The 21,968-nt window shown below is 41.8% G+C and overlaps 1 protein-coding gene across 1 annotated transcript in view; it reads right to left on the minus strand.

Annotated features, from left to right (window-relative positions):
- The window catches only part of FARP1 (FERM, ARH/RhoGEF and pleckstrin domain protein 1), a 265,054-nt gene that overhangs the window by 192,399 nt on the left and 50,687 nt on the right, over positions 1-21,968 (minus strand). Inside the window, exon 2 of the mRNA XM_016123131.2 lies at positions 16,087-16,280. Within this exon, the coding sequence (XP_015978617.1) occupies positions 16,087-16,257 (171 nt within the window). The 5' untranslated portion in view covers positions 16,258-16,280. The remainder of the gene's footprint in view (positions 1-16,086; positions 16,281-21,968) is intronic.

Raw genomic sequence — 21,968 nt, forward strand, 5'->3', positions numbered from 1 at the left:
TTCGGTCTCTCTCCCCTAGTTGACAATAAGCTTGTGCAGGATTTTATTTTTCTAATATCACCTTTCTATCCGGATCTTCCTGGTCCAGGTCTTACGAATGCATTTTGTGTCTTCTAAATATCGACTTGGCCCAGGAAGTATTTGGGGGTTATCCTTGCTTCCCAAGCCCATCACAGTGAACTGCTAACCCATTCTGTTATCACAGGGCTGCTGACAAGCTAGAGGTAATTTCTGTGTGTACTTCCTATCCCCTTAGGTTCTTCCTTTTTGAGATTCCCTTCATCCATCCGCAGCAGTATGTTTTCCAATGTGTATAGAATGAGGAACACCCAATATGTATATGTTCTGATTTTGTAAAAAGATATTCTAAAAGACAGATGGGGTGGTTGTCTGTCTTACAATTCCAGGCCACGATATTTGGCCACGGGGAGTTGCCCCAATGACCTTTCAACAAGCCCCCCTCTTTATTTACATTAGCCAGAGCACTTTCTGTTGCTTACAACTCAAAGACAAGAAAATATGTAAAACAACTGGGAATACCATAAAATGTCAATACCTTTGTCTGGTTGGATGATAGGGACTTCCCCCCCCCCTTTACATTTTTATTTATTTTCCCAATTTTCTACAATGAACACACACTGCTTTAGGGGTATTGAGGTTTTAGGGCTAATTTCTTTTAAAGATCAGATGTTTCTCTGGTTCTCACTAAATCCCATAATCTTTTCAAAGATACCAAAACCTCTGATGCTCAAAGTCATCTTAACAAGCAATTATTAAAATGAGCTACTATGGCAGCTTCATAGACAGTATCTTTTTCAGCGATGCTCCAATTTTTCTCTTTCTCTCTCCCTCTCCCCCCTCCTTCACCGTCTCTCCCATTCTCTCCCTCTTTCCCTTTCTCCCTCTCCTTGTGCAGTGGGGCAGACCAAGTTCTTTGAAAAGGCAATAACTCATTTATCCCATGGCTCTTTGGTTCTTGGGCATGGTCAGCAACCATCATGTAACTTGCTAGGAAATGTCATTATATACCAACATAACTTGGATTTTAAATGCTTTTTTTTCCCCTGAATAATTCTTAAAACACTCATTCACTAAAATTATATATTCAATTTGCTCTTTATTTATCCACGTCTCTATAACAGCCAATACAGTAGAAACAAATGAGGTCTAGTAACTCAGGTGAGATACCGCAAGTCCCACAAGCTTTCTACTCATGCTGCCGACACATCCCTTGCAGTTTTTACTATACACTCTGCTGTGACCTTGCCCTCTAAGAAAAATGCTTCTTAGATTATGCTACATGTCCTGCTGTTGCCATAAGTTAATATTTTAGACTCGCTCAGAAACCTCAAGTTGTGAATAAAATATAAGTAGAAAAAAAATTTCATAATGGGAAAATCTACCCAAATGTTATCCTTTGTAACACAAATTAAAAATTGCTTGTAAACAATTCTTGGCTACAGGTTTCCAAATGCTACAACAAAAGCGTAATAAATACCATTTTGACTTGTTTCATCTTCACTGTCAAATGAGTCTTTGCAGAAGAGAAAATGTGGTCAGGGCAAAGAGTAGAAAATTAATCATTTGCAGGGAATTAATAAGAGCAAGGTCCAAATGATATGTCTCGGCAGCTCTCTGCTTAGAATGTGATACTTGATTCAAAAACAATATTTAATTGCAGATCTATCTGTCATGTGCAGCAGAAAGATAGTACTTGGCCTGCTTACCTGAAAGATACGTTTTATGTGATATTAAAAGATTCAGTTTCTGAGGTTATGAGACTCTCAGTCAGCTGGCCAATTCACACAGAAATTACCAGAAAATAATGAATACATAACTTCAGTAACATCTTGAAATTTTGTCTTTGAAAAATATTCTCAATCTCGAAATTTTGTCTTTGTGAAATGTTCTCAATCGTTAGATAACCTGAAACTCAGCAAACAAAGCAACTGGAGGTAAACAGGAACCTTAGAATTAAGTGATTTGCTCAAAGTCCCACAAGTAGATCAATGAACAAAGAAGGTCCATTAACTATTTATTCCTGGTATGTGAGGCAAACACATTAGTAGCTGTGGAGGTCACAAAAAAACTAGTTCTAGTCTTAAAGGAATTTAACATCTCTCTGGGAGGCAAGAACCATAAAATGTTAACTGACGTTATATAAATAGGAGATAAACACCCAATGATGCCCTGAATGCTGATGAAATTTAAATGCTACCTTGGATGTCTTCAAAGCCTCTTCGTCAGTCATCTATAGAGCTAAGGTCCCAATACTTATAAGATAGTTTTTTAGTTTAAGTGAAATTTTCCTTTCTCCAATTTTTACCTAAAAGTTGAATCTATCCTTATATCCCCGAAAATTGGTCTGTTCCACTGTCAAAATTTGACCAAGTAGTAGAAATGAAGATCTAGACTATTTTTCAAAAGCTGAAACCAGCTGTGGCTATTTTAACTAGTTTCCTCTGTGTGTGTGTGAGTGAGTGTGTGTGTGTATCTGTGTGTGGTTAAAAAAAAAAAAAATCCCATATAACATAACATTTCCTACCTTAACCATTTTTAAATATATAGCTCAGTAGTGTTAAGTATATAGTTACACAGATCTCTAGAACTTTATCTTGCAAAACTGAAACTACATTCCCATTAAACAATAACTCTCCACTTCCCCCACCCCAGCCCCTGGCAACCAGCATTCTACTTTGGAAGAATCTGACTACCCTTGGTACCTCATGTAGATGGACTCAAATAGTAGTTGTCTTTTTCTGACTGGCTTATTTCACTTAACATAATGTCTTCAGGGTTCACCCATGATGTAGCATTTCCTTCCTCTTAAAACTTGTATATTCCAAAGCTTGTATATCCCACGTTACCCATTCATTCTCGACACACATTTGGGTTGCTTCTACCTCCTGGTTAGTGTAAATAATGCTGTAATGAATATAGTGTATAAATCTCTTCAAGATCTTGATATCGATAATTTTGAATATATGCCCAGAAGTGAGACTGCTGGATCATACAGTAATTCTATGTTTAATTTTTTGGGGAACCGCCATAATATTTTCCACAGTGGCTGCCATTTTACATTCCCACCAACTGGCTACACAGTTTCAATTTCTCCACATGTGCATGGACACTTATTTTCTGGTTTTTGATAACAGCCATCCTAATGAGTGGGAGGTGATCTATTATTGTGGGTTTAATTGGCATCTCTCTAATGATTAGTGATGTTCTTTGGCATAACTGAAGACAGAATGCTGAGGTAACAGTGAAGGCTTATTTTTACAACCTGGACTAATACAGCAAAAGAAGGGATATTTGCCAGAATCAGAGTGAATGATGTTAGAAACGCATGGGGATGACGTTGTAAGGTACTACACAGTGACTTTCAAGCTATCACTCTCCCATCACGGACTCACTGAAAAATGCTGAGAGAGGAAGAAAAATTACTCAAAACCAACTCACTCCCACAGTTCACTTGACTGAATCAGCCAAGACTGCTCATCTAATACAACTGTCCATACTACAGGTCTCGTTTTAATTATGTATGTATGTGATTTAAGAGTTTTGGGAGATAAAGGTCTCCTTCACTTACTGGGAAAATGCCTCATTCCACATTGTGCTCCAAAGGAACCAGAGCAGAAAACAGAGTACATAAGTTGCGCAGCTAAAAGTCACAGCAGCAAAAGGCCCGACCATTTCTCAGATGTTTCATAAAGGAATCAAACAATGAAAGCTACTATATGTATATGTTGAACTGTGACTTATATGTATATGTTGAACTGTGACCTAGATGTATATGTTGAACTGTGACCTCATATGTAGGGTCTTTGCAGATGATCAAGTTAAGATGAGGTCATCAGGGTGTGCCCTAAACCAATATGACTGGCATTATTAAAGAAACTGGGAGACAGAGAGACACACACACACGGAGATTGGCAGATACATCTACAAGCCATGGAACACCAGAGATTGCCAGCAAATCGCCAGACGCTGAGAAGTGGCATGGAACAGATTCTCCCTCACAGCCTCAGAAAGAACCAACCCTACTGACACCTTGGTCTCAGACTTTCACCCTCCAGGACTCTGATAATAAATTTCTGTTTAAGCTGCCCCATCTCCAGTACTTTGTTACAGCAGCCCTAGCAAACTAGTACCTGTATTTCAACGAGTGTCAAACTGGGTCAGTAAGAGAGGGAGAAGGCCAGGAGAATGGACTGCAACTGAAGTGTCACCTTGATGCTGCAGCGGAAAGTGTGGCCAGTAGAACTTAAAACATCACCGACGGCTCCAAGATTCATGTGGGTACAGGGCACAGAGAAAAAGAACTTGCTTTAGTCTAGGACCATGTGTACCACCAAACAATGACCAAGGATGAAACCAATTCCCCTGGCCCCTTAGTCGAGCATTTTTGGAGCCAGCGGGCAAAAATTAGTTTGGAAACTAAGCAATGCTACTTGTACCCACACAAAACCTCTCTCCGAATGGCCCCAGGATGGCAGGACACCAAAGGGCTGCTGGCGGTGTCTCGGTTTCTGTTGAACCAGTTTTCTGGAGGAAATTAAGACTTTATTTTCTAAGACTGTCACGTGCCTTTTGGAAGCTTCAGAGAAGGCAGTGGTGGGCACTAACAGGAAAGTTCATCTTAGAGAAACTGCCCTGGGAATAGGAAGGTACGGGAAAGGAGACCGTCTTTTCCTCTAACTAGAGTTCAGAAAGTTCACAGGAAACACGAAGACTTCGCTCTTCGTGAGTGAAGAGGGCTCAACATACCAGGAGACTGGGCAGGGCGGCAGGGCGAGTGCAGGTGCTTCGTCACATGGTCAGCTCACGGGAACTGCAGTCATCACTGAGATCTGCCTGGGTGCAGCGAGCTATTAAATACAACTGAACCCCAGCTAATAAAGGGAAGGAGTAATTCTGAGCGCTGTATTAAGAAACCAGACGTTCTATGTAACAGCTCTAATAAAATATGTCATCCTGGTACTTAAAAAATAATTAAATCAGGCTAAGGGATGATAAGATGGCCAACAATAATACCTAAGTTTTATTTCAACTCATATATTCAGGATATGCTAGAACTACTACGTACCCGTCTGGTTTATTTTTCTTCATCATTTGGATTCTACTGATAAAGCTGTCTACAAATTTAAGCCTGTCCATGAATCACAGAATTTATATGTGAATAAAGTATTTTTTGTTGGTGGTGCCTAAATGTGAAGCAATGTCCTGCGGGAGATGGGATAAAGGATAGAGGGGCTGGTGGTATAGAGTGCAGGGTGGAAGAGAAGACAGAGGAGGACAGACAAGCGTGTTTTAGAGGCTGACCTTGAGGGAGCCCACGCCTGCTGGCCTTAGTTCTCTCTGTGGGGCAGGAGTCTGGGTCATCTCCTAAGAGAAAGGACGCCCTGCCTGCGTTCTCACTGCCCCTGCTGGCTGGCCCCCTCGGACTGCCCGCCTTAGCTCACTTGTTCTCCTGGGCTTCCGGCGGGTTCAGTCGGGGGAGGTTGGGAACCAGCACCTCTTCCTGCCCCTTTAAGACTAAGGGCAATAACGGCTTCCCGCTGCTGCTTCGTGTCTCTTATTGGTTTCCTGAACTCTTCCTGTCCACACTTCGATGAACCGTCCTGTCAGCAAGTTACTTTCAGGTAAAACCTTTTGAGGGTACCATTTGTTTCCTGCTGTGAACCTGACTCGTGAGGCTGCAGGAGTAAGAGGACCTGAAAGGACTGGAAAGTCTGCAAGTGCCACCGTGGGACACAGGAAAGCGGTGACCAAGGACAGTCCATTAGAGCATCTGGGACGCCTTGAGGATCAGGTGAGATCTGAGTTTGTAAAGTAACAGTGGCAACAATCTGAGCTGCAGCATAATCTTTTCCATCAGCTCTTAACTGCCTGGATGGAGCAGCAGAGAAGAAAGGAGCCGTGGCTGTTGCCAGAATCACAGCAAGGCAAGGGAGACGCTGCGGTGCTGGCAAAGGCCGGGAGTCCGAAACAATAAGTCACTGCGATGGGAACAGAGAGCACGGAACCAATGGGGTCAGGCGCCCGAGAGGAGAGGGTCACAGGAGTGGGGGTCACTATGAGGTTGAAGGACAGATGTAATGGGAGGGACAAGACAGCCAGATCAGCTAGGATTCAGAAAACCAGCTCGACACCAGCACTGGAAAAATATCTCAAACACCGGACTTCCATAAAACTGTTACCAAATATTTATATTGGACATCTATCACATTCTGTGTCCCTTGTACTGTGTGAGAAGATCAGCCACATGCCTTTTCTTTCTTATTTTCTGCTGTTCCTAGTTAAGGAACACATGCTCAGAATCAGAAATTGAGGAATGCTTTAAATTATCTATCAGAGGGAGTTTTATACATAATGAGCTTTAAGCATTTTTTTTTCCAAAAAAAAAAATCAAGGAAATCATTCTACAAAATTTACAGTGAGAACAAAGACTAAACTGCTTTATTTTAAGGAGGAATGTGTTGAAGGAAAGCCTTGTTCTTTTCCCCTCATTTTTACAATGCTAAATATGGTTTTGTTATGGGTTAGGCTGTATCCCCCAAATTCATACGGTGAAGTCTTCACCCTTAGTACTTCAGAATCTGATCTTACTTGGATATAGGGTCCTTACAGAGAAAACCAAGCTAAAATGAGGTCATTAGGGTCTGCCCTAATCCCGCAAGACTGGTGTCCTTATCAAAAGGGGAAATTTGGAGACAAACACCCACACGGGCAGAATACTGTGTAAAGACGGATGCAGATACTGAGATGCGAGTCTACAAACCCAGGAACATCAGAGATTGCCAGAAAACCACCAGAAACTAGGAGAGGCATGGAACAGATTGTGTCTCAGAAGGGACCGACCCTGCCAACACCCTGTTCCTGGACTTCTAGCCTCCAGAACTGTAAGGGGATTAAACTGCTGCCGTTTAAGCGCCCCAGTCTGTGGTACTGTTACGACGGCCCTAGAAAACTAATACAGATTTCAGTGATGAAAAAGGTAGTGCTGTGAAACTCGAATAACCAATGCTCTTTGGTCTTGCTTTTCAAAGCATGAGACATTCAGTCTTATGTTTAGACCAAAGGTAACTGAACGTTTGAGTTCTGTTTGCTTACAGAAGCGCGTTCTGACCACTGGGAGATTACATAACAGCCAAATAAACTTTATAGTACACCTCATTAGTAAACTGCATCACAATTAAATAAGTAAATGAAAGCAATCACCCCATTCCTTTCCAATGATTTTGAACAGAGTCTGCTGAAGATGCCGAATTTAAATGTTTTCCCAGCGTGGCCATCACTTAGGTGTGGCACGCTAAACACTAGCTTTTGGATGACAAGGAAATTGAAATGCAAAGAGTAAATATAATTTTCCTAATATAAATGGAAACCAAACAGTCAACCTCCATCTGATACTTCCTGTTTGTACGATTTATATAGCCACTATGAACTCTAGAGGTTCATTTAGAGAGCCACAGATTCTTCTTCGTGACCAAAATAAGGCGATGTCTTTTACTAGCAACATTAGCAATGCTCCTTTCACGTCCTCTAAAGACATTATTTCTAGTATAACAGTTGTCAGAGAAAGGCTGGTGCCGGTTCATTTCCTAGACCTCTGTGACAGCAGAGAGCCACTCACGTTGTACACCTGCCAGTCTGTGTTCCCCCACTCTCTGGGTGCCTCCTTCCCGTCGCTGCCGAGTCCTATTCATTCTACCTCCGCCATTTCTCTAATGTCTGTTGGCTCCTGGCATTGTCTGAGGCCCTGATCAGTCTCTATCATGTTTATAGGACATTTCGAGTCCTCCAGTCACTGGGTGTGCCTCCCTCTGACTCAGCCCTGTTCGACATCCTACCAGCATAAGAGCATCTATCACTGGCATCTGTCTCAGGGACCAGCACACTGACATGCTGGGTTACTCTCTCTGAGGGCTTATGTCCGAGGACCATCTAACAGAACCTGGAAAACAGGGCATAAGTGTGGGCAGGCAGTGGTCTGGGACCCCAGCTCCTTGTCCCCAGCTCTATGACCTAGACCAAGTCCCATATGTACTCTAAGCCTTACCAGGGTCATTCACGCCTACCTCATAGGGTCACTGATCAGCCAGCCATCAGTGAGATCATGTATGTACAGACTTAGCACAATGTGTGGCACACAGCAAAGGATTTTTAAAAGGGTAGTCATTTTTTTTTTCTTATCACTAGCAGCACCTTGCCTCAAGTGTTCATAAACATTTCGTGTTCATAAACATTTCGTGTTTCCAAGATCACATTCCATAAAATAACACCAGAGCCACAGAATTCCATTGTGGGTATCTAGGTTAACTTCCTGTTTGTATAAATGGGAAAAGATAAACCTACAAAGCTCTCATTCAGCTATAAAGTACTAAAAACTTTTTAAATTGCTCTTCTACACAATCATTCTTGCTACAGAAGATACCACACTGATTAACTCATTCCATATTTTTTCCTAGGAGTTAAAACCATGATGCCCAACTCAAATGTTCAAGGTGATGGAAGGTAACAAATAACTAAATGATAAAAAACAGCTCAGAATTTAAAAATCAGTCTTATTTGCATGTCGATATGTTTCAGATAAACATGCAAACAGGAGTGTCTAAGCCAGCAAAGTGCTCCCTTCAAATGGGCCCATGGAACCCACACTGCGACAAGCTGTCCTGACCGGCCCTGAAACCCACTGTCTGGTCTGTGCCAGGGGACGGCAAGGTTCTCCTAGAAAAATCCTGGCTCTAGGAAAATGGACATTTGGGAGCAAGTTAATAGAAACCAAGAATTTGGCAAAGCACAAATGCACATAAAAATTTTAAGCTACAAGAACACCCCTCAATTTTAAAACCTAACCTACCTGAAGTTCAGAGAAGCTACAGATGTGTGTGTGTTTAAAAAAGGAAGTAAATGTACTTGTCAGAAATTGAGAATCCATCACAACTGTCCAAGTGGTACTTCATTCTTACAGACCTCCGAAAGCCACCTGAGGTTATATCTCTATTTTAGTAATGACTCACTCTCTGAAGAAAGCTCAGGTCTAATGTGAGACTATACAAAAAGCTGGGAGTAGGGGGGAACGGGAAAGGAATCACTCCACCTGACACAAGTATGCAATTTTTTATTTCAAAGTGCTTTCATATGCTTTCTGTTTTTCATTTCGCCTACCCAACGGCTCTACAATGAAAGAGGGTCTCAATTTTGTTAAAGGACAATAATGAAACTAAAGCTTAGAATGAAAGAAAACTAACTTTTATGAGAACCCAGTATCTGTCCAGGGCTCGGGAAGATGTTTGTACAAAAGGAATTTCATCTGCGTTTCCCCTCGGCAGCATGAAGCAGGTAGTCTCCTTAGAGACAAGCAAGCTGGGAATGGTTATCTGCTTGTCTAGAGCCACACGGCTAGTAAGTGATGAAACCAGGATCCAAGGTCCTACACAGTCCCCTTTAACACAGTTTCTAATAATTAAGAAAATTTATTATCTCCATTTAAAAGAGAAAGAGAAATAAGCAGCTTCGCAAACTCCCTACGTTTTCTCAGAATGTTGGCCATTTTAATGTCGGATACAGACCTTCTCAATTAGTTTATTCTTTTATTTATTAGGTTCTGCTGAGTGGTTCTTTTTTTAGGGAGAAAATAGCAAACAGCTGTTAAAGAATTCCTGCCATCATTTCAGAGCTACAGAACTGACTTTGATCAGAAGCGCCTAAAGTTAAAAGGGGCACACACAAATATTTCAGGCCAACATTTAAATTCTACTCTTTGTTTCTAAAAAGCTAGAAAGGCAGGCTAGCAGTACTGAGCTGAAATGATTTATGAAAAAAGTTTTAATCTATTAAAATAGCCTTTAATTTAACCTCCTGAGGCCAGACCCTGACAGCACCATTTATCATTCAAGTTAAATAAAACACAGAAAGGGCTACGCAGAGTGGACATAAATACTATTTCAGAAACTTTGCTAATAAAAGGAGCCAAAAGCAACACTGATAAGGAGAAAGAAACACTGACTTATTTTTAAAAAGCTGAGTGAACTTGTGAAATTCCTTCTCATTCTGGTTCAAGCTGCAGCTGCTTGAGAGGCAGTTAATACAGCTCCGGGCACACACATCGCCCGTCTGGTTTTAAATGGCTAATTAAATTTTATTTAGGTACCACCACCATTAGTCCTCTTATGTGAACTTCAAGCAAAATAAAAAAACAAAGTAGCACTGAAACGCATACCGGCCTCCTGATATCACTGTAATCAGACGAACCGAAGGCGAAGGAAACGAGCCCACGGCCAGGGCTGGGTCATTCCAGCGAGAGCGAGAAGCAGGACCCTTACAAGGAAGGAAGACGTATTTTCCTCCAAGACCTTTAGTTAAATGTATATCTCGCCCCTCTGAGGACAAAAAGAAAAAAAGACTTTGGGCGGCTTATCAAAAAGGGCACATTCCCAAGGATGGCTGAAATAGAAATAAAAAGGGACACAAAATTCATTCAAAATAAATAAGAGAAAGGGAAGGTGATTCCCTCAAGACACAGTTGCCATGCCTGAGCACAGGCCCAGCCCGAAGCCTGCGGCCTCAGCTTCTCCTGATGTAAACGAGAGGGCCACACAAAACAACACAAAAGAACACAAAACAACACAAAACAACACAAACACAGCGCTTTTTACTTCTGCCTTGTCCTTCTTTCTGGGCTCAAGCTTACGAAGACAGCTTTAGAATTCTACAACCATTTAAGACTTTTCCCAGAATTGCAAAGGCCTTGGAAGAACAAGCTCTCAACTGATGTCAAGCCCAGGTTTCATTAACAAAGAAATTAAATGACTTTTCATTTCAAAAGGTAAGAAAATGAAATAAATGTTTAATCGTTCCAGGGCTAACAGTATGAGACTCCTAATTGGGTCTCAGAGAGAGCACAGGCAATTTTGCCGCCAGTAAAAAGCCTTTGCAGTCTCTTATTATGACATGCAAACTAATTATTTCTCTTAAAAATTTTAGATGTCTGTTTTCAACAAACGTATTTCCTACTACTAATATGTTTTCTAGAAATAATTCTTTCACTTTTCTATCTCTCATTGTCAAGTGCCATATAGTTCAATCCAATTTAGTTCAGTGAAATTTAAGCAAGTTACCTCACACGCACAGATTAAATCCTGACATTTCCTGATGCTCCATAAGTAACATACTATATAGACATCATAGCATGCCGATTCGACCCCACCACATATTCTTTTTAGCACTTCCCAGGGACACAGTAACTACTGTCTGATTGGGGGCGGGGGGGGGGACGGTATTTTTACATTAAAAATCCCTTTTCTCACTGTACCATCTGCCTAGGGAATTAACACAGAGTCATGAAAAGTTAAACAATTCATCAACAAAAATGTCAACAAAAAGTCCCAACTTTCAAAAAAAAAAATAGGAGAAAAAACCTTTAATATTATTTGGACCAAGCACCTCATTTTGCAGATGAGAAAACTAAGTCTCAGCAGGGATATTAAGAAACTAATTAGGGAGAGAGACAAGATTAGAGGCTATGACTCAAAGTCTAATTAGAAGTACAGACAAGTACTTTGAGAAAAAGTGGCCCCAGCAAGAGCTGGGGTACGCGGGAGGCTAGACATTTGCTGGGATTTTGAACAATTTCTTGGAGGACGGTGGTGTTTAGAATGGGGAAAGACCCAGGGCAGCACGGAGGGGAGGATGTGGTAACCTTACCTTTAGGAGCTACAGGCAGCAAGTCTAAAAAGACTCAACGGGGTGAGACAGTGGAAGCCCACAGGATCTTATAAGAGGCAGCCACTTAGTGCAGGGAAAGCAGATAGGGTCATGCAGGCTGGGTTCCAGGCCCAGTCCTATCTTAACTCTGCACACAGGAGGAAGTGACTACAAGCTCTTCCCATTGGTTCTCTCATGTCAATGTGAAGGCAGCAGCAACTACTTCTCGTAAGGTGAGAGTTAAATGCCTGAGCACAGGTGCAGGCAGCTGGTTATAGGTATCAGGTGTCTGCTGGGTCTGGGCTCTGTTCAGGTGTAGGATCCAATGATAAATAAGAACAGATGAGGCCTTACTGTCCCCCCCACTCCCAACCCCCAGAGTTTACATTCTGCCTGTGAGAAGCCAAAAATAAGCATGCAAACAAAGAAGAGAATTTTTTGGCATGAGATGTTTTCATGTAGAAGGTAAAACACTCAGGACAGAGGTAGAGATACGATGGAAACAGCTCACGCAGCTGAGCTGTCTACAGCAGAGCCTCAGTGAGTGCTCACTGCTGTCTCCCAGCCTCTCCAACTCAGAAGCCCACACTTTACCCTAAGGCAGCTGGGAGCTATAAATGTTTCTGAGTAAAGCGATGATGAGACACAAATATAGAACCGGCACCATGATTGTTTCCTGGATGGCAAGGGCTGATGCTGAGCTCCTTTTGCCACCACTAACGCTTGTGTACTGCTTCCCACCTCTGTCTGCCTGCCTGTACCAGGCCACTCCTTACTCTTCAACGAAGACTAGGAGCCTCCTTGTTACCCATGAGCATCTTTCCCAACCATTCTCACCAGGACTGCTCAAAAGAAGCAAAAGATGGCTCAGTTTTATTTCTTCCATTCTTAGCTCTTCCTAGGGTGACCTTGCTAAATGAAAACACATAAACTGAATAAATACTTGGAGAAGAAACCATCTGCTTCATTCTAAAAACATCAGTAGGAACAGTGTTTGTTTACCAGTGGGGTCATGAGGACAGGACACATAAAACCTTCTCAGGGACCTTAAGAGGAGATGATACTGGCACAGGAGTGGAGGGGTGTCATTAACCCTTTTAATTCCAAAAGAGCTGGTTGGTTTTACAACTTCTAGTTGGAAGAGTAAGCTGTATATCATAAACCACAGGGTGAGGCTGATTTGCGCAGCATTTTCCACATAAAGATGAAAAAACACTAAGAATTTACTATAAATTTCTTTCAACTTTCAACTCTGCAGAGGAAATACCTAAAAAGACTCCAAGTTCAAGAGCAAAGGCAGTGGTGGAACTAACAGAGTGGAAAAGCCTGACGTTCACTGCTGAGGCCTTTCAAAAGGTTAAACTCTTAAATAATTTTTTTAAAAGGATATAAACAGTGATGGAGGCAACCATAGAGTATGGTTTGGTTATCCGTGCCAAGAAGTGTTTAAAGAATTTGCATTTACAATGATGACTTTGCCTGCATCCATGCTCTACAACAAAAGTAATAAGGCCCAGGAAATTCAATCCCCAAGGCAAGACACGGTTCAGAGAAGAATGTTTCTAAAAGGAAACTGTAATGACTTCTGGCCGCGTGCCCTGCTCATCTGTGTGACAAATGTGAGTGAGCAAGGAGAATTCACTCTCTTGGACACTCAGTCAAAGGAGGGATCACGTGTGAGTGAGGGGAACACTTCCGGGGTCAGACCCTTGGCCTTACTGAATTCACAGCAGAAAGTTTTGGAGCAAAGTTTTCAAACAGTCATGGGGGACCTGGGTCTCTTCAATCCTGTGTCACTCTGCCCCAATCTTGAGACTGAGTCACCATGACTGGCCTGATGCCTTCCAGCTGCATGAAGGCCTGGCTGTTTCTGTTCTTAAAGAGCACAAGGTAGCAATTTAGAATCAGCTTAGTCAATAAAAATGCTGATTATCTGACTTTCTACAGGCAGTTATAGAAAACATCTGTTGCCCATTAGTTGAGAAGGAACATTCTTACCAAACTAGAAAAATAAAAATAAAATATGAATGGATGAGACATGTGAAAAACTAATAGTGACATTAATTATTCTTACAAATAAACTCATTCTAACATTCAATCAGCAAACATTTAACAAGCATCTACTTACTATATGTCAGATGCTGTGCTCGCTACTAGAGATGAGACAAGGTCCCTGCAGTGAGATGGCAAATGGACATCAATACCACTAATTTTACTGTATTAAGCTCTTAGTATTTGCCAAGAGTTGTGCCAAGCACTTTATTTGTATCAACTCTTTTTTATTCTCATCAAATGAGGTAGGGTTTATTATCAGCCTCATTTTACAGGGGAGAAAACAGACACAGTGATTAAGTACCTTGTTCAAGGTGATCGATGAAGTATGAGAAGCTGGAATTTGAACCCAGTCTGGCTCCACCCTAACAGGGATATGACAGGTGTATGAGCCAAGAGGTCTGAAGAACGGAAGAAAAAGCCCCAGCCACTGCCTCAAGGAGTTAGCATCTGGGTAAAACTGACAGGGCCTTTAAGGGTGCTTAGGAGCTTGTGGGGTGTGGGAGGATGAGAAAGGTTCCTTCCGGGCAGAGGAGTTACAGATACAAAGCACAGACGGCAGAAATCATCAAGTAAAATAATTTAAAAAGATGAAAATGTATTTCTACTCCTAGTAGGCAGAGCGCTCCTCTACTGTTTCTAAACAGTAGCTAGGAACAGAGATTTGGTGTTTGGTTTAGGGAAACTGAAGAATTGCGACTGAGTACCTACCGTACAACGCTTCCTGTAGTTTGTGCACACAGCAGCAGCATTTGATAGCTCCCCAGTCCAAAACACACATGGGAACACTATTTAATAGAATGTGTTTGCTAGAGACTTGGGCTCAGAAGTCCTTAACAGTAAAAAAAAAAAAAAAAACTGAAATACTAAAACTAAATACCTCACCAAACCAGTCTGGCAATGAAGAGAAAAAATTCCAGGGTGGGGAGTGGGGTGGACAGGACGACGACGGGTCCCAAAAGGTCTGATTCTAACAGGCTAGCAGGTGTGCTTCTCTATTTTACAATTTCAGCAGATCAGCAACAGCTTTGTTCACCAAAATATGAAGATGTTCCCAAGGCCTTGATAGATATGAATTCCAAAACAAGAAAACTAGAAAGATACAAAAATTGTTTGCAATGTGCAATAAATGGGTGGCTTTAAACACAGCTATTCTGGGGTTTATCTTTCACTTAGTGATAATTCACACTCTAAACAATATTCTTTTAAATGATTATAATTTAGTGAATCATATCACATAAACAAATGATGGGGTATAGGCATTAATGCCAGCTTAAATTTCAGACATTCTAGCCAACCAGAAAAACAGATGGATCGTCTCCACTTTAAAAACAGGTTATATTCCCAAAGTTTGTTTCTAAGTTGGCTGTTTGGAATTCGAATTATTTTTTTTTCCCCCATGATGTTGTTAGATGTGGTATTCAGTACCCAAGACAGAACACAGAACACTAAATCCAAAATGTGCTAAGAATTCTATGGATGCTAATCCATGATAACGGGTAATGATTCTTAAGGAAAGTATAGTCAGTTCTAGAGAGCCAGACACAGATATCTGACTCTCCCTGTCTAGGGAGCAAGAAATCCTCCATCTGCACATATTGGTGGTAGGTCCCTAACCTCTAGCAGGAGCTCTTTGAGGTTGGGGAGAAAGGTGAGGGAGGGGCTCTGAGGAAAACAGAATCATGGGGTATCGGGCTCCAACCCATGGAAAAGTTTCCTCTTCTCTGCTCGACTCCCAGACATCCCTTTTCCCCCCCTCGGCCCCAGGGATGATGAGCCTCTTCAATCCTAGGGCTGCCTCACTGTGAGCTTGTATCAGGCTTTTTCTACACTCCCGCTCCCTACCCACAAACGTGGTCGTCGACTTCTGTCCTGACACGCGAACACCCGCACAAATCTTTGATGGTTCTGTCAGGATTTTTCTTGCCAGTACCTTAGAGAAGTGGCACACATGCACACGCATGAAGAGGAAATGCCTGAGATAAGCAAAATAAACTGAGATCCAGCCATAAGACCACAATTCCCTCCAATTCGTTTATATATAATACATACGAATGCACATACATACCTATTTGTATATGGAAAATTACTATAAAATTCAAGTGATGTGCCCGCTGATATCACTATATAGGCAGTTCATGCATAAATCTAAAAACTGGATCGCTCCAAACCAGAACAGATCAGAGGAGAACTGGGGAGTGCACAGCTGCAGAACACACAGACCCTCTTCCTGCCACCTCGTGTCACTGAAACATGAATGAGATGAACCTCCCTAGGCCACAGGCTGCCCACACACTTGAGTTTACGGAAACATCCCCAACTTACTGGAACTTCAAATGCCTCCTGGGTGTCATCCAGCATCTGGATTTTGATGGACATGAGTTTTCCTGAAGGTGTTGGGGGCGGCTTCTGTCCATGTTCCAAGGTACTGATCCCCGAATTCTCCTGGGCCCCCAGTCGTGATCCTGGAGTTGGCCTCTGCTCTATTTCTCCCATGATGAAGGCAGATTATATGATATCTGCAGGAAGCAGTGAGAAAGAAATATACGTCAGAAGAGGAGACTCATTTAAACCACCTAAGTAACATTTGTTGTCTTCTACCCTCCGTCGTAGGCACGTCCCTGAAACACCGGGCTCTCTGCCATCTGCACAGGAATCACAGGGTGAGGCTTCATTCAGTTCACTCACTAGCAATGTCACCTCTAGTCACTCAAGGTATGCAAATATTTGTGCATATTTTATTCTTTTGCATATTTTTACATATTTTATCCTTTTTCTAGCACTACAGTCGGGTCTTCATTATTCATACTATAGATTCCGTAGGGCTCAACATATTATTCAGTGTCTACAATGAGCCAAACACTATTTTTTTACACATTTCAAATCTGGCAGAAAGATAATGAACAGTGCTTAAGCCATATCATTAGCATCCGTTAATTACCTTTTATGGACACACTAACATACTAAATAATGTGAGTATTATAAAGATAGATGAAACATGCTTTTTGGCTCCCAAGTGTATAATCTGGTTGAAGGAACTAAACATACACTTACACGAGCGACATAAGGGAGGGTCTTTTCTCTTGGTACCTTCCACTTGCTTCTATGACAAGTACCATCGCCTCTCACTCCACCTCATGAGTTACCTCCACTTTCCCAAACCATTCTACATATTATAGTATCAACAGTTATTTTCCTAAAACCAAGAACATAAGCATCTTTCCTCTCCAAATAGGTCACTTTTCTCGCACCACACCCCAGTTCCCACTGCCCTCCTCCTGCCTCTGTCTTGCTCCAGGTCTCCCCACATGTGTGGTTCTGTCTGGTTGAATGCTTTGCACTCAGTCTCCACCTGGAAACATCTACCACTGCTTTAAAACTCAGACCAAATGTCTCAACCCCGACACCCGGGCAAAGCATGGGTGCTACTCTCCCCTTTGCTCATGACCCTGTCAAGCCTCAGCATGGGGGTCAATCCCACCTGCATTTGCCTGTTTACCTCCTCCATGACATCATGATAACCCTGAGGCAGAAACCAAGTCTAGAATATGCTTTGGACCTCAGCACCTACCTGGACACAATGGCTGCTTGATGACTAGACCAATCAGCCAGTACATTTGTACTTTGGCCGATATATTATGTGTCATGAGAGCACAAAGATATGGGATTTCAGTGTGAGTTCATAATGGTTAGTTAAAAAGAGCGGGGAGGGCTTCCAGCATGGAGAAGGTGGGAACTCATTTTAGTCTCAGACACTGGGTAATACTGGGCAGGAGACAAAAATACACAGAAGGCATTCCAGAAGTGCCAAAAGCACCAATGAAGCTATGGGACAGAAATAAGATGGTATCTAGGAAGAAGGGTGAGAATTAATGCTGACGAGTTAAAGATGCATTTGGAAAATAGGATAGAATCGGACTTTAAAGGACCTTAAATGCCAGGCTAAGAAATACGGTCGTTACACTGTAGGAGGTAGGGAGCCAGTGGAGTAAGAATAATGATACAAAAAAATTAGAATCTTAAAAAAATTAATCTGAAGATGATATATACTATGGACTGCCAGAAGAGATGGGATGGCGGGGGCTGGGGCATCCAGTTCCAAAGCTATTGCAACAATTTGTGCTTTAGATAACTTGGAGAGTGACAATGGAAATGAAGAGGTGAAGTTATAAATTATAACCCGCTTTTGCTGCAGTGAACTTAGGAGTATATACATCTTTACAAATAAATGTTTTCAATTTGTTTTTGTTAGATACCCAGAAGGGGGATTGCCGCGTCATATGGTAACTCAATTCTTAATTGTTTGAAGACCCTCCATACTGTCTTCCATAGTGGCTCTACCGATTTGCATTCCTACCGGAAGTATATGAGGGTTTCTTTTTCTCCAATACTTATTGTCTTCTTCATAAAAGCTATTCTAACAGGTGTAAGGTGGCATCTCATTGTGGTTTTGATTTGCATCTCCCTAATAGCTAATGAAGTTGAGGATCTTTTCATCTATCTGCAGGCCATCTGTATATCTTCCTGGGTGAAGTGTGTGTTCAGGTCCTCTGCCTGTTTTTCAATTGGACTGCTTTTTGTTGGTGAGTTACATGAGTTCTTTCTATATTTTGGATATTAACTCCTCATTGGAGGTGCTATTTGCAAATAGCTCCTCCCACTGCAGCATTATTCGCAGTGCCCAAGACATGAAAACAACCAAAGTGTCCTTTGATAGATGACTTGATAAAGATGATGTGGTACATACACACAATGGAATACTACTCGGACGTTAAAAAAAAATGAAATACTGCCATTTGCAACAACATGGATCGATCTTGAGAATATCACGCTAAGTTAAATAAGTCAGAGGGAAAAAGTCAAGAACCATAATATTTCACTTTTAAATGGAATATAAAAAAAAACCTGAAATTAACAAATAGAAAAGACATACAGACAAAATCTCAAACACACCCAAGAGTATGGTGGTTCCCAGAGGGAAACAGAAGTGGGTAAAGGGTATCAAATACATGGTGACAGAAGACTCGACCCTGGGTGGTGAACACGCAGTGCAGTATGTAGATGATGTATTACTGAACTGTACACTTGAAATCTATGTAATTTTATTAACCAATGTCACCCAATAAATTTAATATAATTTTTAAAACCCACTTCAGTGGAAAAACTAACCCGATGTTGTAAATGGTTAGCTACTAAGGAAATAAAAGTATAATAATGGTCAGAAAGTTTTAATCAAGGCAGAAGGGAGGATGTGGAGGGGAAGGTGTGAGTTTGACTGGGGACACTAGGGTTATAAAAGGACATCCAGCAGGCTATGGGGGAGGTGGAGCTGGATATGGGCTATGGGTTCAGAGTCCATCTCACTATGTAAGCGAAAGCCAAGGTGAGAAAAAATGAAAGTGGGGGATATGAAACCAAAAAGGCAGAAAGAATTAACGTGCCCAGTCACGAGGTCTGTTCTGTGTTGAATTGTGTTCTCCCATTCCCAAATTTATGTTGAAGCCCTAACCCCCAGCATCTCACACTGTGACTGTGACTGAGTTTGGAGAGTCTTAAAAGAGGTGATTCAATTGAAATAAGGCCATTAAGATGGGCTGTAATCCCATCTGACGGTTATCCTTTCAAGGAAATTTGTGCACAGAGACACCAGGGATATGTGAGCACAGAGGAAAGGGCATGTGAGGGCACAGTGAGAAGACAGCCACGTACAGGCCAAGGAGAGAGGCCTCGGGAGAAATCGGACCTGCTGACACCTTGATCTGAGACTGCTAGCCTCCAGAACTGTGAGAAAACAAATTTCTGTTCAGATACACAGTCTGTAGTACTTTGTCTTGCCAATTCTAGCAAACTCATAAAAGAGTCAGTGAAGAAGATGGGAAAGAGACATGGAAAGAATGACCCAGTGACACTTGGTGACAAAGAAACCCATGGAAGGGGCACCAAGGGGTCACCTGTGGTGTGAAGTACAGAGCTAAGTGCTGTGTCTTACTCACACACTTGAAAACAAGTCACCTTTCATCTCATTTCTTCAGGAAAAACCATTCAGTTTATAATCTTATTTTGTAGGTTCTTGTACAACTCATGCTCATCCTCCCCCTGAGAAGTCAGGTTCCCGGAAGTTTCCCACAAAATTCCACATGAACACATCTCCCTTCCTCTCCACAACACCTCTAACATTCCTCCTGCGACACGAAGGATGGCCCTGGGCAGCAGATAAGAAACTCTGGCGTCACCTCAATAACCTGGGTTGCTGACTCAAACCACCCTGGACTAAAAAGACACGTCCTTTGATCAGGCAGGAAAGGGGTTTAATGGCCACCTAGGAAACAGTATTTACTTATTATTTCTCCCACACACACTTTCCCAACTTTCCACCAAAGCCTCTAAGAGATTATTATTTGTTCTTAAGCAATCCTTTAAGACTGGGGTTCTATGACCAGGCAATGCTAGTTAAGGACCAGACTGTCTGAGAACAGCTCCATCTGTGATTTCACAGGTCTGTTACACAAGTACCTTTCTAATTTCTGCCCCAAATAAGTTTTTTTTTTTAAAGAACATAATTCAATAAAATATAAGAACAACAATGAAGAACCTAATTCTAATCTGTTTGGTTGTGTGATCTGTGCTTTGCTTGATTCATCCGAGTTTTGAGAGACGCGACTAGATTGTTCATACATAATGCCTAGGACAGTGCCTTACACCAAACTGAAAAAGAGATCATCGATGTTTGTGCAATCAATCAAATCCGGCTGTATACATTAACTATGAAGTCAGTTGTGTTTAAAACATAATCTTCATAAACCAGGCAAAATTACTTCCCCCTATGTGTTCTGTTCATTGTCTCATGGTTAAAAATAAATGCAACCTCCAGAGAAAACTACATCAGTCCAGTTGCCTTCCCCTTCCCCAGCCTCCTCTTTGTGCTTTTCCCTACATCAGTGTTGATCTCTTCCCCTGTGTTCAAAGCATCCTGCCTCTAATTCTGACTTCTTGGCTCTGTACTCCATCAGGGCGGACAGGCCCTTGGACATTGATGCTGGGCCTGGCCACTCAGCCTCCTACTGCCCTGGGAAGTGTGAACGTGGCTGTGGCTCTGATGTTCATCCAGGGGGCTGATAGAAGGGCCTATTCTCCCATGTCACACAGTCTCAAAGATGCTAGGGCCCCTTCCTACAAATGCATTTCTCTTTGTCCTACCCAAAGGGCTCCTCCCCTGAGCTGAATCCTTTCTCTCCCTCCAGTCCAAGATTAATTTTTAGCACCTTGGCATTTAAAAATCAAATTGAGTTACTGATTCATAAAAGCGTGGTTCCTTAACTTCCTTTTCTTTAGTTTATGAATGACCTCATGCCTAAATTATTTCTACTTCTAGATGTCGAGGTTTAAACAAAGTATGTCACACTTTCTTTTTGTTTTCATACTTGCATGCAGACTGTTGCTGTACATGGAAAGTATCGTTTAATTCAGATATAAATCCAGCCAAGAGTTTTGAGCTGAGCATCCTAAGAATGTCAAGGGAATATCTGAGCAACACTGGCAAGTCATAAATGGGTAACCACAATTGATGCTTGATATCAAAACTGGTGAGCCCAGTAATACAACACAGCCTTTAGGTGGACAAGTCTAACAAACCTAAAAGCCTCCTGTTTATAAATAACAAGCCATCCTCTATTCCAACTTCATCTCCATAACTTCCTCTGACTTATGGTTTCCTTAAAGAATAGTTAAAGAAAATTACTATTTTCCTTGTGATACGTTATACAAACATGACCATTCCAACCTAAAAATAAAAAGCTGTTTGTAAAATTATTTTATGCTTTAGATTTATCTGGAAAGTTAAAAGGAAATAGCAACTACAATGAAAAGTAATAAAAATTTTAACTGGTAGAGAAAAGATAAAAAAAACTTGAGTTGTCTTGTCACAGTATCCTAGCTTAAAGACTTCCGCTAGGAATTCACCCAAAGCAATAAGGAACACACACACAAACGCAAATCCATCCCTGAGGAAACCTGTGAGAAGACATCTGTGGCTCTGAACCACAAAATGTGTCCTGCTGACAAACCGTAGTGAAGGCCAGGCAGAGTGGAAGGAAAATGCTTGAAGAGGCTGTCCAAGCCTGCAGAGCCACACTCCCAAACAAGCAGAATATCCTTAGCAACAATTCCAGCGATAGGTTTCTGGGTACAAAGGGGACTGGATGTACAGG

The sequence above is a fragment of the Rousettus aegyptiacus genome, unplaced genomic scaffold, assembly GCF_014176215.1.
Source record: "Rousettus aegyptiacus isolate mRouAeg1 unplaced genomic scaffold, mRouAeg1.p scaffold_m13_p_11, whole genome shotgun sequence".
Taxonomy (NCBI): Eukaryota; Metazoa; Chordata; class Mammalia; order Chiroptera; family Pteropodidae; genus Rousettus; species Rousettus aegyptiacus.